Consider the following 17375-nt stretch of genomic DNA (forward strand, 5'->3'; position numbering starts at 1 on the left):
TATTCAACGAGTGACAAAACAACAGACATGTAGACAAGACAATAAACAAAGAGACCAGACAGTTGATGCGAAGCGAGAATGATTTATAACTAAATGAAAGCAGAGGAATTAGAACCAAAATCTTCTCATAATCAAAAAGGAAAGAAGGTCACAATACAATAAGAAGTACTAAGCAAACTGAATAAAGATCTTGACTTCCCTCACAGATAAATTATTCTTTCACTTCTTCCTGAAAGAGCATCCCTCAGTGAGCCTGGCTTTACCACCAGTGGGCTGGCACAGAACCGTCTGACAGTTCCCACACACTACAACTGTTTGCGAGTGGCTGAACACTGTCGTTCTGCAAAATAATAATTACACAAACAATACTGTTTAGTCTCTTTGCTAATACTAATCTCTCCAATTAATAAAAAAAGTCAACAGTGTTCTTACAAAACACTAGACAGATTCTTCCTAACACTGTAATACAAATATATATACTCAAACATACGAATCAATGACGAGAGGATTAGAAAACACTCACATGTTGAAGCATCCCTGGCACTTAACGTCCTGAAACACAAACACAGACACCGAACATCAGACTTAATTGTGTCTTAATGATTAAAGACAGAGGGAGAAAGACGTTACCATGAAGAAGGAGTTAGGAGACTGCACGAGACGCTTGAGCTTGTGCTTTCTCTTCTCGAGCTCAGCTGGAGGGTTGAGCAGATCGATGTCGTTTTGGAGAACCTAAGAGAGCCACAGATTTAAAAAAAAAAAAACTCAGAAAATCAATAAGAGGAAGAGAAGAGAGGAAGGAAGAGGAGAGACGGAGGAAGGAGGTTTCACCATTGTTGCGTTGAGGAAAATGCGACGAAGACGAGCTGGTGAAAACCCTAGACGGAGGATGCAAGAGAAACTCACTCTAAAATGCGGCGGAGGCAGAAACTATTTTTGAGGACTGTATATATATGGCTGTGTGTGGGCCTACGTTGGGCCCGATAGGCCCAGGCCCATTACTCGTTCTGGTTCGGATTGTAATGAGAACTATCCCAAAGACAAGTTCACCAGACATGTCTTCACTCCTGCTCCAACAGAGACTGAAGATTCAAAGCTTGTCTAGACTCTAGACTCTAGTATCAGTTTAGCATGTGTGCGTGACTCATGAGTCTACCTCAAATAACTTAGTGAAATAACATATTCGCCATTTGACATGAATGGAATCAATATTCCATGAATTCTACAATTAAATAGATAAAATACGAAGAAAATCATTCCATAAAAATTTTGATTATAAATGAGTGGAATGAATTCTATTTCTTTTTTTTTTTGTTTGTATTCCATTTTTATAATTCTATTTATTTTAGTTCCTTCAGTTCCTAAACATTTTTTACCAGTTACATCCATTGTATTTGCACGTTTGTAACATGTTAGATTTCATTAACAACAAAAAAATTGAGTCATAGTTGAAGAAATTGGTAGACATGTTTGGCTTTGTCATGGCCTATACATTTAGCAGATATTTCATGAGAACAATTGTTCTTTGATCTGATATATCCATGAGAACGAACTTGAGACTAAAGGAACTAAGATACCTTTGTTCCTGGAGAAGACATTGAAAACTAAAGCAAAAGGTTATTGCTGAACACCATAGGATCATAACTGAAAGTGCCTGAACAGCAAAGCTATGATATAATATATCTGACGTGTTCGACCCACCATTGTATCCACAGAGAAAATGGTCCAGACAAAATCTTATTACTTTCAGCGAGTAATATTGAAAAATGGTTCCACAATCAAATTTTCCATTTTCTATAGAATCAGTTCGAAGGAACAAAAACAAAAACGATACTCTTTCACTAATTCTAACGCAATATTGATCTCAATCATGTCTGACTGGTATATCGATTAAGAAAGATGGTCCAGAATTAGGAAGATGCAGAAGCAGTTCGCTTCTCATAATCGCCTTGCTCTTCTTTAATAAACTCCTCGAGCAGTTCACGCTGTCTTTGCGTTATATTTCTGCCAAATAACATAAACCAAAACATATAACAGATTACAAGATGCGTCAACGTGAAAAAACTACAGAGCTCTACTTGGGGATTTATGGGGGAGGACTTACGCAGGGATGCTGACGTTGAAATGCACATATTGATCCCCAAATTTAGTTGACTTTCTTGCTCTAATACCTGTTTTTTTGTATAGTATTTCATTTGATAAGTACACAAACAGAGAAGATCACACTCACAGTTTCAAGGATTCTATAACTGACGACACAAGGAAGAAGAAAAGAAGCTCACCTTTATTTCTTAGGACTACCTTCTGACCAGGTTGGGTTCCAGGACGGACCTGCACCAAAAAGAGTTTCCAAGTTTAGAATTCTAAGGCAGTTCCAAGAGCAGCCTTTAAACTAAACTGAAACTGTAATTAACTAGCAATTAACCGGCAAGTTACGGTAAAATTTAAAAACATGTAAGAAATGTGAAAAAATATTCAGAAACCTTCACAACAACATCACCGGTGAGGGTTGGAACTTGAATGGTTCCTCCAAGAATGGCCTGACAAGATGAAGAATATACAATTAGTTAAAATTGGTCTCATGGACACTACACTAGAAGTTCAAAGCACCTATGAACAATTTAGAGACATGATTGATAAGAGATGTTACTTCACCTGAGTAACACTGATAACCGAATTCACATGAATATCTGATCCCTCTCTGCGGAACACGGGATCTTCACGAACCTTAAAACGAACACAACCGAGTTATTGAGAATGTTACTCAACTATGATTGTCCATTGGAAAGGTTGTAACTAAGTAAAGTCACCTTAAAAATAACATATAGATCTCCAGGTTGGTCACCATCAGGATCAGCCCCACCAGACTTTGACACCTTTAAGGTATCAGTATTGTCAACCCCTGCAAAGATTCAACAAATGTGTACAACTCAAGAGCTTGAAGGAGAGTGAAGACTACACAGACTTTTTTCAGTGCTCTAAAAATCGATCTCAAATCGGATTTAAACAAAATAAATTTTTCTAAACCGATAACACTTAAAATATCAATCTAGACATCCGCTTAATCAATAATCTTAATTAAAAGGTCTAGCGATTATGAATAATATATGCAAAAAAAAATAAAAAAATTACCTGGATCAATATTGACTTTCACTGTCTTCTGTCCTCGAACCACTCTACCCCCTCTACAGGATTTGCAAATACTCTAGCAAAACCCCAACATAAGAAAATTGATGAGTGGTCCAAACCTACTCAAAGGACCAAAACATTTGGGATGATTCTAATAGAAAATGGTATTATTTAGACATACATACACAGATAAACACTATTCATATGATATATATAAAGTGTAAAATGACATACCGAGAAGGTTTGACCAGCTCCACCACACTTATCGCATGTTCGTTGGATGCTTAACATACCCCTTCTCATTGTTGTCTGCAAAAACGTAACTGTCTCACCTTAAAAACCATTTAAAAAAAATAATCATAATTACAGTGGCCAAACTAGAGTTTTTGTAACATGACACTGACCATCCCAGAGCCGTTACAGGCTTTACATCTCTCACGTTTGGTGCCAGGAGGAACACCTTGTCCACCTAAATGTAAGAGGACGAACAAAAATTATAACTTTAGATTGATACAAATATCAACATATAAATGATTGTAAGAGTATATACATACCACAAGTGTTACAAGCAAGTTCGGTTTGAAAAGTCACGGTTTTGGAGCATCCTTGAACAGCTTCCATGAAAGAAAGCTCAAGCAAAACCTTACACAAGGAAGAAAAAAAATAAGAGAAAAGTATTAATCATGGAGCATAAAAGTTATTCTTAGAAAAAAAATAAGCAGATGGTAATATACCTTGACATCTTGGCCTCCGAACTCTTGCTTGTTCCTGCTGAAGATCTGATAATTTAAAAAAGAAATAGCGTTTTAACATTTGCATTCAAAATATAAACGAATATGAACTGTAGAAAATACTATATTGTATGCAACATATTAGATGAAAATAAAAGTATTACATCGAATATATCAAATGGGTTAAACCCTTCACCGAAACCTCCATCATTTGGATACCCACCACCACTAGCATTTTGCTCAAATGCTTCATGCCCAACCTGCAGACATTACAACAAACTTATATCACATCTGCACAAACACTACAGCTTGTAATAACGAAACTCAAAATAAAATAAGAGGCCTATGTACCTGGTCATATAGGTCACGCTTCTCCTTATCTTTCAAAATCTAATCCAAAAATAAAAAAAATCCCTTCAGTATAAGATTCTAACGGATGATACTAAACAAGTTCAAACTCACTTCATAAGCTTTTGAGACCTCCTGGAACTTCTTCTCAGCTTCAGGGTCATCTTTATTCATATCAGGATGGAGTTTCTTAGCTAGCTGCAAAAAGAAAAAGCATCAACCAATGAGAAACAAGCAGACCTATCAACTTAACAAACTAAACGATGCAAAGCACTCAACCATACCCCATAATAAGCCTTCTTGATTTCACCATCTGGAGCATTCTTGCTCACTCCAAGAACTTCATAGTAGTCCTTAGCCGACATAAACGACGAACCTGGTTGTTCAAAAGACCGTTATAGATTCAATTACAAAACTGTCAGAGACAAAGAAGCTCCAAGGCTAACCTGTTCCATGAATAGACCTTGTCGAACCAAAACTAGAATTAAAACCTCCAAAATTGATCCATTTCCGACCATCCCCTTCATTACAAGAACATAAAACAATGTCAACCTCTCCGACAACAACTCAATTAGACTCATTAACACACACAAACCAATTCACAAATTTACCAGATTTGGAAGCGTAATCTCCAAGAAACTTGGCAGGATTGGTAGTACCAGTATTCAATCTCCTAAAGCTCCCGATAGCTACTCCCCTGAGTCTCTGCAGATTCCAAAGAACTGAGTGTGTGAGAGAGATAGAAAGAGAGGTAAAGAGAGTGAGAGAGAAGAACCAACCTGATTGGTTAGATCTTGTACAAGCGTTGAGGAGAGACATCGACGAGTCAACAAGCGAAGAACCCTTGCGCCATTGGTAGGGATCATTCTTCTCGAGAGTCTTTAAAAGATTCGATTTTTATAAATATCTAATGCTCTAATTTAATGGAGATTTAAGGTTTAGGGGAGAGCATCAGACAGAACAGCCAACGACTTAAAACCCTAGCAAAACCCTGTTTTGGAAGATGCTGCTGCTTCAGAACTTTGTAGAAGACGCAGTTTCTGTTTTGTTCGCCACACAATACCGGGTCGACCCGACCCGGAATATTATTACACATTTAATGGGCCGGTGGGCCCATTAAAAAGCCTGAACTCAATTAGTAATGCTTCTTCTTATTCTTTAATCAACTTGTGGAAATTAATTCACACAAAGTTTTAGGATTATTACATTGGAGTAAATTTAGGTTAATACAACAATAATTTACAATAGATTAATGTCATTTTTGGTTAAGAGACATGATAGTTATTTTTACATAATTGGATTATTGATTAGTAACAAGGAGGCAAGTTAGGAGGTGGAGGCAGAATCTGCTGGTTTAGTCCTCTTCCATTCATGACAATGAAGACAACTTTCATTCCCCACGTGAGATGTCTATCAAAGTGGCAGTGCATGAACCATACCCCTACAAACACACAAATTACAAACATGACTATATTAATGAAGAAGACACCAAGGTAACGTTGATCTAGGTTTATAACGAGGACCATGTCCTTCACATATGCAAATGGAACTTTCTAGAATTCTAAAATTGTAAAGAGTTAATATAAATTACATAAACCTTAGTTTTTTTTATCGTTCATATTTTGTTTGGCTTTTATTTCTTGAAATGATATACATTTTTAGAAGAAACAATTATTTTTAAACCTTTGAATTGTTAAAAACTGAAATTTTATGTAAAATGTTTGTAGGTCCAAAAATTTAAGGGCCGGGCATGTTTATAATAATAAGCTTGTATGAATAATGCAATTTACGTACCAGGATTATCAGCTATGAATCTGATAGCGACCCAACCGTTTCTTGGCACAGTCGCAGTGTTTATGTACGGAGGATCTTTGAGATTATAGTTCGACGGATCTTCAGTTACGTTATAGTTACCAAACCCGACACCAACCTCGTAGAAACTAAAACCATGGAGATGCATGGGATGATCGATTCCACCACCAACTAAACTCGTCCCTTGGAGAACAATCTCAACACTTTCCCCAAACTTCAGTATTTTCACCTCCGTAGCAAATCTTGGAGTCTGCAAAAACAACGGTTGATCATCCGCGGTAAAGTTGAAAACCAGCGGTGGAAACTCCGGAAACCGCGTTCCGTAAACGCCCCTAATGTGATAATAGTAAGCTTTTAGTATGTCCACGTGACTTGGTGTAACGAACGATATGTTGTTCATACTCGCCGCTAGTCTCGACCCGTTTGGACCTTCACACAAGTTGTTGGGACACATAAGGTTGTTTATTGAAACCGTCGAGATTATTCTACGTGAGATCTTCACGGGAACTTGTCCGGAGTATAAGCATTTGATACTGGTGAAGAATCTAAACGCTGCTGATGTGTCATTGTAATAAGGAAGGTTTGGGTAGTGTTTTGAAGACGATGAAGTTGAAGAGGTGTAACGTAAGATCCCTATAGTTGTGGAGTTGTTGAAGTTGATGTTAGGGTTGCTATGGTAAGCTCTGGCGGCCATGTAATAAGTGCTTTTTGGGTTTTGGTCGGCGTGTAATAACAAGTCTAGCGTTTGGCCTGGAGATATGGTGATGTAAGTAGCGTTTATTGGTTTGGTGTAGTGGCCATCGGCGGAAACCACGGTGAGGTTGTGTTTTGCGATTGCGAAGAAGAGGATTAAGTTCAGTGCGGCGTTTACCATCCGAATGCGATAGGTTTTGCTTTTCTCCACCATGAGCTTGAATGTATCTGTTTAGCATTTAGATATGCATGTCAAATAACGAATTATTTAATAAATTTAAACTTTAAACATATGCATATGCATAATGCATTCATATTGCATTTTTCAAATATATAACACAATATATAAAAAATGCAGAGACAGCTCTTTTGGTTGAATTAATATGCCTCACGATTTCGTTATATATCAATCAGTGAGAGACTCACAATTCCTAACAAGTTTAACAACCAATATAATCAAATACAGTTAATATCTGATCAAATCCCGATTAACTAACCTATGTACCTAATTGTAAAATTTATTATGTTTTCATATTATATAGTATTAGATAGAAAGGTAAGGATCTTTTGCTTGCATGCAAACATAATTAATTAACGCTATATATTTTGTTTTATCATATCTAAAACTATATTCAGTTTTCTTAACTAATGGACATTCGAGTGTCTCTAAAATGAAGCATATATATTTCTCTATCTGTTTAAACTAAAAATCATGATAAAATTATTTTAGGATAATTAATTAAAGTATATAACGTTTTAAAGTAACTAAGTGTGCAAAATAAAATTTTGTACTAAAATGTGTTTGATCAAACACTATGATTAACTAATTAGATGAGTAAATTTTTGAATACATGGACTTTTTTTTTTTAAGATTACTTGAATAATCCGTTAAAGACAAAATAACGATTACTTGAAACAGATGCTCATTTGAATAATTTTACTTATTTTCTTAATCTATTATATAACACTACTGTTTCCACAATTTTTATTTCATAGTCATACTCATTACCCGTTCATGTCTTTTCATCTCCATTAAAGTTGGGTTTATTTGTGAAATAAACAAAAGAAAAAGGAAAATTAGATTTGTAATAAGATGGTAGAGAGAGATAGGAAGAGAGAGGGTAGGGTTTTGATTATTTAGTGAATTATAGTTTTTTGGGTTATTGGGAATAATTTCCCTTTAAAGTTTTTATCCAACAGTTTTAATCAAAAACCAAAAAAAAACATTAAGAAAGTACTCATTACATGAAGGGATAAGATTTATTAATAATAAAACCTGATTTAGAGCAAGGATACAAGAAACCAGGATGTCCATTGATGGTCAAAGCATCGGACACATTTGGGTCACCTCCTGTCCTCATGAACAGCTCCACTACTTCTCTCACATCCTTCTTCCACCACTCTCCTAAACATTTTTATAAAATTTTAAACATTTTGTTCAGTTAAGAAAAGTATATAGTATATGCTTTGTTTTGTACCAAAAATCAAAGGGACTTCGTGATCCGATTTTGGAAAAGGGAGGGATTTCGGGGGCCGAGGATACACAAAAATAAGACCGTGTACAGTGGCACGCGTCCAAGAGCTATGAGCATGCCACCAAACAGTCGTCTCTTCGGTGGAAAATATGACTTCATAAATAAAGTCAGACCCAGGTCGAATTGGGCATTGTGTGATGTATTCTGGTCCATCTGACCATGGGTTTCTCGGCTGCTCTACACCATGCCTGTATTTATTCAACCACCGAGAAATCGTTATATGTTTGTAATAGGCACGGTCGGATTCGAGATTGAGAAAACTATAAACATTTTGGGATATTTTCAATACATAATTTTTTTTACAATTCGGGAGTCACTTGATCTATTATAATAACTTTAACATTTGAGGACTAAGACGTCGAGATTGGCCAAAAATAGACTCTGGTAATAAGTATAATCTACTCAAACAGGGAAAAAGACGGTGTGGTTTTAGATTTACCAATGCATGGTGATATTTTCACTAGCTCGGTTACGAACGTTAACGTAAATGGTGTCTCCTTTGTAAACCTTTAAAGTTTGTCCAGGAAACCGACCATTAACTGTTAAAATCTTCTTCGTGCTACACAGTTTCTTATATGGAACTTCCTTAACCTGCCAGTAATCAACTCTTACTTTATGACCGATCCAAGTTAGTTTACTCACGTCCTATTTAGTGATCATTGAAAAAAAAAACTCACCGTGAATGTGTGGCGATGTGCAGTGCAACTTCTGTAGAGGGAAAGAGAGATTAGAAAGTAAATGAACAAGGGATGTGACATTTTGAGAGTGCTTTAGCAAATGCTTATTGGAACAAAGGTTAAGCGGAGAAGATAGAGGCTTGCGTGTGTATTTTATATACGCCTCTCTCCACGTCTTTCTCAAGTTGGTTAGTTTCGTATATAAGAACTACGGAATTACAAATTTACAATATTAGTATGTTCTTCCATTGATGTTCATACACAAATCCTGTATTTATAACGTAAACGTTAAATATAAGATATATACTCCACTATATATATATATATTATTACTAAAAATCATGACTATAGTCTATATATGTTGTTGATCAAAAAAAAGAAAGGTCTATATATGTTATATAGTAGTTTGAATAGTTAAATAATTTTATTAATTGTTTTTAACGATTTAATTAATTAAGGTACGTAAAACTAGCAATGTGTTTCTAGAACAATTTGCGAAATAATTTTATGAATCTGAATTTTTTTGGTCGACAATGACAATAAATGTAACATCTCGTTTGTCCAATTTTAACTTATGGGTTTCACATTGTCAACAAATATGTAACTACATCGCTTTGGTCAAACGAAACGTTCAATTTAGCTAAAACAGTATAGTCGTTAAGAGTGGGAAAATGAATTTTCATTAATTTGAGTAGTAGTTAAAAATTATTACTATGTATTCCAGATCATTTGAGAACTTTTAGGTGTATTTTAAACATCTTAAATTTAATCGCCTAACCCATTCTCATACCGTTCGAATATATTGAGTTACCTCAAACATATAACATTTCAACAGATATGTTGTACTTGTATAGGTATGTGACGAAACAATTGAAACTTATAATATTCCATTGCATTTATGTCACTATAAATAGTCGAAACTGTTACTCAACTATAGAGATATATCCTTGGAAATTTCTAATGTATCTAAACTACATAATCGAATCTTATTTGATATCTAACACAAACATGTTCGCAAATGGACAAGTTTGATTTCTAGTTAAACAACATTGAGTTTGATTAGTTGAAGCTTTCTTCCTTTATAGAAAATCCAAAACAAAAAAATATTTAGAAACTCGTTAACTTGTATTGTTGTGATGTTCGTAATATCCGTGAGCTAGCATTACCCTAAAGCGAAGGAGATGTTTATTACCTTATACCGAAATAATGTTATAAAGGTATCTTTGCGAATATTTTCCCAAGTTAATGTATATATGTACAACACTGAAACTTTTAAACCGAGACTGGTGAAATGTCGATTTATATAATCCATTACCGACAGACTAGAATACACTAACTTTTCTTCTATACTTCCCATACACACGTAACATTTTGAAATTTGTCAAAGCTAATCCTTAGTTTTATTCCAAGTGGTTTCAGTTGTCATGCTTATCTTCTAGCTCGGATTGTCCTCGAGAAATAGGGTGCCCTAGTCAAGATTATTATTTTAATTGATTTATAATTTTTAAAAAGGAACTAGATGTAGTGTAGTGAAAGTCTAGGAATGACTCGATCAATATTAGATTAGATGGAGACTTGTCTATTAATATCCTTCATATATAACAGAATAGCAAATAGGGGTATAAATGTGTCATAAAGACCAAAAGACTTGAGACTCGAGAGGATACATGTGCCACTGCCCCTAAGGAAACTAACTCTATAAGAATACAGTAAAGATACTGCATTGCTTCAAGAAACATAACTTGGCTTCATGAAACTCTGAATCAAACTTCAGAAAGGGGTACTCCTGGATGAGATCGACGTCCTGCTTTTGACAATTCATCAGAATCATATCCCAAGATAATGGCTAATACGAGTCATAAACAAGACTTATGGATCATTTTAATGTGGACTTACCAAGCCTGCCTGCATTTAATCGCTTCTTCCCGAACTCTACGTTTTGGATCATCAAGTGCCTTTGTTACCGCTTGTAAAACCTTAAAAACATACTTTCAAAGTCATGAAAACTGATTTCTTTTCTAAAATCTGTGTTAAGATCTTTCAACTAACCTCTCTTCTGAAAGGATAAATTCTTCTATGGGGCAATTCCAACAAAGTAGCAAGACACTGAATCGCCGTCTCCCTTACAACCTGCACACCATTTTAACATAAAATCTCCTTAGAAGATCTAAGAATCAATCCCACTGGGAGCAAAAATAAGATATACAAGATGCGTCTGCAGAGAAAATGATTTGTTACCATTAGATGTGAGTATGACGCAAGCTTGACCAAGCATTCAATGATTCTATGTGCATTATCACTGACAGATTGCCGTCCTGCCAAACAGAGCAACGAGGTTTCATATAATGCAATAGCTTTCAGATTCCAGCATCTAATTTTTCTTACCTTTAATATCAGTAAGCGTTCCAGATAAAACCAGTAACAGACTGAAAAGTATTTCTTTATGCACAGAGTCAACGCTTAAGACAGACAAGCCTTCCAATATCACCGGGAGCAGCTGCACAGACAATGGTCTACTAAGAAACTGTTTATAAAGGTAGAAAATACAAACTCTATCTTGCGGCTTACCTTTTTGGTATTGTCCAGTATGACCGTGACTGGAACATTTGATATAACATGCGCGAGAGCGACATGCAACATTGTTCTGAAACAATGACGAAACTTGTCAGCTGGAATTGGTTGTTACAATACACAGAAGCTTAACTATCTATAATGTGTACTTAAACTTGGCGCAACAACAAAGAAAATAAAACTATTATGAGTTTCATTCAAACCTACAGCATATAAAGAAGTAACTAGAAATAGAGTTAAAGATTGGTTTACCTCGACAGTGGAGTCTGGGAATTCACAATCAACGACTCCAAAATAGGAACTGTTATAGAGAAAAAGCGTTGCTTATAGAGTGGCCGTATAACTGCATGAAGCTTTCTGTTCAGGCACGCTTCCGAATCAGACATTAGTGTGAGGAATGCATCAGCTGCATGTTTCATGGCAGTAGGATGCAGAGCATTTCCGGAACTGTTAGTGGATTTTAAGCATTCCACAAGTACAAGAGCTATCTCATTAACTCTTTTATCACCCCGCATTAGTAAACCTTTCCCAATCCACGCTAGACCTGTTATAGCGCGGGTCTGAAGGTCCAGCGAACCATAGAAACCTAAACATATCTTTGCCAAAAGTGTCTCACTTCCACATATAGTTTTACTAGTCACATCAGAAGAATTAGTGTTTCCAGATTCAAAACTCTCGTGGAATATTATATCACATGCCTCTTCCAAGGAACAATCGCTTGAGGTATTTGTTCCACCAGAACCCACCCCCAATTTGTTAACCATTGAACCCAAAGCTTGGGCTGCTGGGATATAACCCTTGAGAGAGGATACCATAAACAGCTTTATAAGTGATTTCACATCTGGAATGGACGCCATGGGAGATGCACCTATGATAACCGACGCAAATAGTGAAAGTATCAACTCATCCCTAGTGGACAGGTCATGTTGTAAGCCCTCTAATGCAGCAAAGGTCAGAGGAATAGACTCCATAGCTGGAAGCGTGCTTAATGAGATCACATTATAAGCTTTTTGGATTATACTATTCTGCGAGTTTACCGAAGCAACTCCTACAATTTGCCGCATTGTTTTCATTGCTGCCTCAACAAACTCCTGTAGTAGAAGAGCAACACATTCAAAACGTCAACAATAGATTGAATCAAATCTACTTTGAAGAGAAACAATTGGTATAAAGTTTATAGGAGCACTTACCCTGCCATTAAAAGCATAACTGAAAACGACAGAGGATTCAATTTGATTCCACATACTGATAGCAAAACTCACCAAGCTTTTCTCGAGACCATCGATCTCTGTCACACTATTGGAGGTCAAAACAAAATACCACAAATCAAGATTGAGGGGGAACGAAGAATACAGTATAAATTCATATTAAAACCAACAAGCAAGGCAATCGATAAGATGTATCATACATAATAGTTGGCTCTTTATAAGCAACTAAGAGTCTAACTAAATACACACGCTGAAAAGCTAGTTTAAGAAACGACTGCATACCGTGGAAGCAATTTATTGGTCACACACTCCAGGAGCTGAGAACAATTTTCGATTGACTTGAAGTTTCCATTGACCTGACAAGTGTTTTCCAAATAGTAGTTAGATATGAGGAAGCTCTCAATCCCTTGCTTGTTGGAGATAGAAACCACTTAACGAAAATATAATGAAAACTTTCCAATCTAGTCATGGGGGCAAAGACTTACACAGAAATCAGAGAAACTGGAACAGAAAGCTTCTTCAAATCCTTGAACCATTTTCTCTACATACGTTGGGCTAGTAGAGCAAACTTCTGAAGTTGCTTCTAATATCATTGGATGTGGAAGAGAACAATGACTAGAGCGAACAAGCGAAACCAAATTTTCGACAACTATACCCATGTAGCTCATAGCCTTTTCACTCTCATGATACTGATCAATAAATGAACCCATGCAGACAAGCGCTTTCAATGCCAATTCCCACTTCACTGTTTTGGCACTATTGGCTGCGATGATTGATGTTAAAGTCGTCAATATCTTCTCGTATTCAGATCTCGATACAGGAGAAGAGCCGCCCCGGAACATACCCATAGCCAGCAAACCCTTAACTGGATATTGATCAAGGAAAAAAAATTAGAGAACAGGAATAAAAAAAGGAAACCTAGAAGGATATGTTAAATATCTGTTAAGTAAGCACATGCATTCACCTCCAAGATATGCATCTGCAGTACAATCATCATTAGAGCTTTGTACTGCAGAAGTGAACGCCTCGATCAGTGAAGCTGAGAACTTGTTAACTATAGAGCACCATGATTGCTGCGCGCATCCAGGTGTTGAAGAATCTTCCTCGGAACTCGGAATAAGATCTTTTGATGCTGTAAGAAGTTCGATGCAAAGATGAAGACCTCCATGGTAGAGTCTAGTAGAAACCGTCGAGTTTTCGTTGTGCACAAGATCACCAGTTGACGTTGACTCTACAATCCCTAGAGTATTCATAAGGCGGACGAAAAAAGTTTCAAAGATTGTATTGCATGACTCAACAGAAGCTCTGGCAGACACAGACAGTATCTGACTGACAACAAGAACCTCCAGTTTGCTCGTGTCAAGCATTTCTTCATACCGCGAGTATCTAGAAATGGTATCGAAGATCATCTTTACACGTATATCATCAGCAACAAGACCTAAAAACGAGATATCTTGCTTAACAAGCCTCTGAAGGAGATTAACAGCTTCTCTGTGGATCTCATTCATTTCAAACCCTGGACTAGTGAGGGATTCTAGACCAAAGGATAAATCTGTCCCGGTGGAAGCATAAAGTGCATCTTTTATTGCCGACCAAATGCCTTCATAGTGCTTCTTCATTCGGTTTACTCCATAGTTCACAGCGCAATCTTTCAGACATTTCAAAGAATCAACCTAGACAGATTTTAATGGAACAAAAGTAACTATACTTGTCCAGCATCCAGAGTAGCAAATCATCTAGATGTATTAGAACAGAAAACTACATGTTCAACAAACCTTTGCGACTGGTAGAGAGGATGAAAGCTTTTCAAGAAGCAACGGAATAGCATACGGTTCAAAAAAAGGAGTGGAAGAGATTGCCAGCTGCAAAATTGAATGAAGTACATCAGCGAATTCAATATAATGCTATGCATTGACAGCAAGAACTTATGCAAACAATAAATAGCGAGGAAATACTCACAGATAGTCCCCTTGAAAGGTCTTCTCTTGGAATACTAGCTTCATCACCCTTTGTCTAAAATCCCAAAAAGAAAACACCAACAGTTTAACGAAAGAAAGATAAATCCATCAATAAGTCACATCATAAAAAAAGGGTAGGCTTCAAACTCACATGCGTATAGTGAAGTGGGAAGTAGCAACTTATAAACTCAAAAAGATCAGATGCCTCAGACGCAACTGGACCGGAGGGGCTGGGAAACAATCGAGCCAAAAGCTCCACTACATGAAAAGCTACCATTAAGCATGGAGGGTCTTTTTCTCCATCGATGGCCTCGCATGTAGCATACACCATCAAATCTCCCTAGAAAAAAATATCGTTTAGTCAATAGGACTGTGAGAAAAACGAGGAAAGGCCCACACCCCCACAGTAGATATAAACAAAGGAAAACAGAAAACTAAGATGAAGTTATTTGTTTGTAGAGAGTTATAAAATTAAGAGAACTAGGATAACCTGAACATGAAGCTTGTGACAAGATAAGAGCATGTATTACATATTTTCATATTAAAATAATTATATCAAATTTATTTGAAAACATTCCTCATACACTAGTCTGAACTTTGGATTCTAAACTACGTTTCGCAAGTAGATAGCATTAACATACCAAATTTATCATAGCTTCAGGGTATTGCTCTAGAAGGCACTCCAACAGTTCAAAACAGAGCTGCAAAAAACATTCGTAAGAAGATAAATCAATAATAAGGAACACAATGATTCAGAAAACAGAATGCTACTAGTAATAGTTTTACACCTTGCGATCATACAGTGCTAAAGACTGCACTTGAACACTCTGTGCCATTGACTTGGCCACAGCTTCTGCATCAGTAGCAGTGACCAAACCAGCTACGCCTTTCCTCTTAATCAGAGCCAAGCAACCAGAAAGTGCACCGCGCACCGATCTCCACTCTGCCTGGCACAACAACATCAACATCACAATTTTTAAGAAAAAGAATAATCACTGTACCCCCACAAGAACTAGAAGAATCAAATCACCAGCTTCGCGGTAAAGAATCCAACGAGACTATTGACAACTGCATTGTCCAAAGGCTTTGACTTTAGATAATCCAGCATCTCCGCAAGCAAGAGAATACCTAACAAAAAGACAAACCCTTTCTCAGTATCCTAACCGTTACATTTAAAAACATTTCAAAGAAGTACCTCGTGCTCGGACAACATCATCAGTGGTCGTCAAATACATGTCCATCTCCACGACCTACACTTCACACAAGAATACATAAGACAAGGAGATTACATAAGATGATGATTAAAAGAATGTTTTTACCAACTGGTTTATAGACAAGACACTCTTCTCCAAGGAAGTAGCAATCGCTTTCAGACTCTCAGCCTACAAATCAAAATTGATTTAACCACCACCAATGTGCAAACAATACTAAGGCGGGAGCAAGTATCTCAAAGAGTAAGTAAGTAAGTACATGGTGAGTAGGGGAACGAGTGACGTCGACGAAAGCTTCGAGGTGCTCGGTGAGATTATTCAGTGCAGCCATCTTCGCACGGAGTTGAGACCTTAGATGGCTTCGATTTTGACCTAGGGGGAGAGAATTGGAACCAAGTCACGGCGGCGATGGCTGCAACAGTAGAGAGTGAGAGACGAGAGAGAGAGAGAGAGACGCGTGCGGCGGCCTCTGATGCTCAAGGAGGAGGGAAATAAAATAGAATAAGTTTTTTTTTGTGGGTTTAACACTAGTCCTTTATATTATCAACCGACTGTAAATAAATATTTTCTTATTAATTACTTTTCTGTATGTTGAAAAAAAGAGGAATAAATAATTACTTTTCTGTATCAAAATAAATCATATATTATTGATATAAATTGTAGAATTTTCGTTTATGTGTAAAAATGTTTTCGTTTATCAAAATAAATCATATATCAAAATTCACGTTTACGTGTAAAAAATGTTTTAAGTATTCGTGTGTTTATTTATTTCTAATTTATCAGTATTATTGATATGAATTGTAGAATTTTTCTTAGTCATCCTCTATATATTAATTGAGGAACATTTGAAAAGATGTAACCTCAATTTTGTAATAATTAAAAAAAAATTTGCTTATGTGTCAATCAATTATGTAGTTAATTAGTTCTACGTGTCATATGACTATTTAATACCATGTTGGTCCAATTCGATTTTTATATCTCACTAGAAACATTTAATACCAACTATATGATATCATATGATATTAACTAAAGAAAGGTGGCTATTTATTATATATTATTTCTTTAAATAAAATCTACGAAATTACCTAATGTGATTATGATATATATATAGTAATTAATGATTTTAAATAATGAAGTTTTGCTAATAATGTGTATGTTTTCTATCATTTTTGTTTAATTCTTTACTATTAAAATAAATTATACAATTACATTAATCATATATTAAAAATTAAGATTTTTTTGTATATGTTGTATTTTGAATTTTTCAAAACAAGTATAAATTACTAAAACTGTTAAAAGTCTCACATAAACTTTTGTTATCAATGTTTAAATTGTTTTCTATAAAGATACAATGATAAAAAAATTATATAAGTAAATAAATTTATTTTAGTAGGTGCTTATGTTAATATATATATATATACTTTATATGGTTTAAATTTAATTATATATCATATACGATATATAAGATTGATTGTTTTGATTTATTTATTCTAAAATGATTG

The 17375-nt window shown here is 35.8% G+C and overlaps 4 protein-coding genes and 1 long non-coding RNA gene across 6 annotated transcripts; all 5 read right to left on the reverse strand.

Moving 5' to 3' along the window:
* Positions 1-62: 62 nt before the first annotated feature.
* LOC103854511 (40S ribosomal protein S27-2) lies at positions 63-947 on the reverse strand. Its single transcript, XM_009131452.3, has 4 exons — positions 832-947; positions 631-732; positions 524-552; positions 63-340 (listed from the first exon to the last, which is right to left on the reverse strand). The coding sequence occupies exons 1-4, from the start codon at positions 832-834 to the stop codon at positions 220-222; spliced, it is 255 nt and encodes an 84-aa protein (XP_009129700.1). The 5' UTR covers positions 835-947; the 3' UTR covers positions 63-219.
* Positions 948-1713: 766 nt separating this feature from the next.
* On the reverse strand, positions 1714-5307 carry LOC103854512 (chaperone protein dnaJ GFA2, mitochondrial). The gene is made up of 18 exons (XM_009131453.3): positions 4988-5307; positions 4820-4913; positions 4655-4729; positions 4493-4584; positions 4323-4406; positions 4212-4250; positions 4025-4120; positions 3864-3908; positions 3684-3771; positions 3534-3598; positions 3364-3438; positions 3133-3205; positions 2811-2902; positions 2656-2727; positions 2484-2540; positions 2283-2331; positions 2105-2171; positions 1714-2004 (listed from the first exon to the last, which is right to left on the reverse strand). The coding sequence occupies exons 1-18, from the start codon at positions 5072-5074 to the stop codon at positions 1911-1913; spliced, it is 1344 nt and encodes a 447-aa protein (XP_009129701.1). The 5' UTR covers positions 5075-5307; the 3' UTR covers positions 1714-1910.
* Positions 5308-5339: 32 nt separating this feature from the next.
* On the reverse strand, positions 5340-10230 carry LOC103854513 (laccase-15). Its single transcript, XM_009131454.3, has 6 exons — positions 8926-10230; positions 8688-8839; positions 8192-8436; positions 7990-8118; positions 6003-6941; positions 5340-5649 (listed from the first exon to the last, which is right to left on the reverse strand). Exons 1-6 carry the CDS (start codon positions 9004-9006, stop codon positions 5516-5518), a joined length of 1680 nt encoding a protein of 559 aa, XP_009129702.1. The 5' UTR covers positions 9007-10230; the 3' UTR covers positions 5340-5515.
* Positions 7331-7979, reverse strand: LOC117132168. Its single transcript, XR_004455692.1, has 2 exons — positions 7716-7979; positions 7331-7661 (listed from the first exon to the last, which is right to left on the reverse strand). It is a non-coding gene; the product is annotated as an uncharacterized LOC117132168 (long non-coding RNA).
* A 231-nt stretch (positions 10231-10461) lies between the features above and the next one.
* Positions 10462-16390, reverse strand: LOC103854514 (MMS19 nucleotide excision repair protein homolog). Of its 2 annotated transcripts, XM_033285895.1 has the most exons (21): positions 16133-16390; positions 15982-16044; positions 15858-15912; positions 15693-15790; positions 15451-15609; positions 15304-15363; positions 14814-15002; positions 14664-14717; positions 14480-14566; positions 13669-14377; positions 13190-13569; positions 12987-13060; positions 12687-12792; positions 12237-12587; positions 11749-12203; positions 11494-11569; positions 11311-11422; positions 11164-11240; positions 10975-11055; positions 10822-10901; positions 10462-10729 (listed from the first exon to the last, which is right to left on the reverse strand). In XM_033285895.1, the coding sequence occupies exons 1-21, from the start codon at positions 16202-16204 to the stop codon at positions 10696-10698; spliced, it is 3372 nt and encodes a 1123-aa protein (XP_033141786.1). In that variant the 5' UTR covers positions 16205-16390; the 3' UTR covers positions 10462-10695. The 2 variants fall into 2 exon arrangements, with proteins under 2 accessions (XP_033141786.1, XP_009129703.1); XM_009131455.2 differs by having other exon boundaries at positions 11749-12587.
* Between the last annotated feature and the right edge of the window lie 985 nt (positions 16391-17375).

This window comes from Brassica rapa, chromosome A02, assembly GCF_000309985.2.
Source record: "Brassica rapa cultivar Chiifu-401-42 chromosome A02, CAAS_Brap_v3.01, whole genome shotgun sequence".
In the NCBI taxonomy this organism is placed as follows: domain Eukaryota; kingdom Viridiplantae; phylum Streptophyta; class Magnoliopsida; order Brassicales; family Brassicaceae; genus Brassica; species Brassica rapa.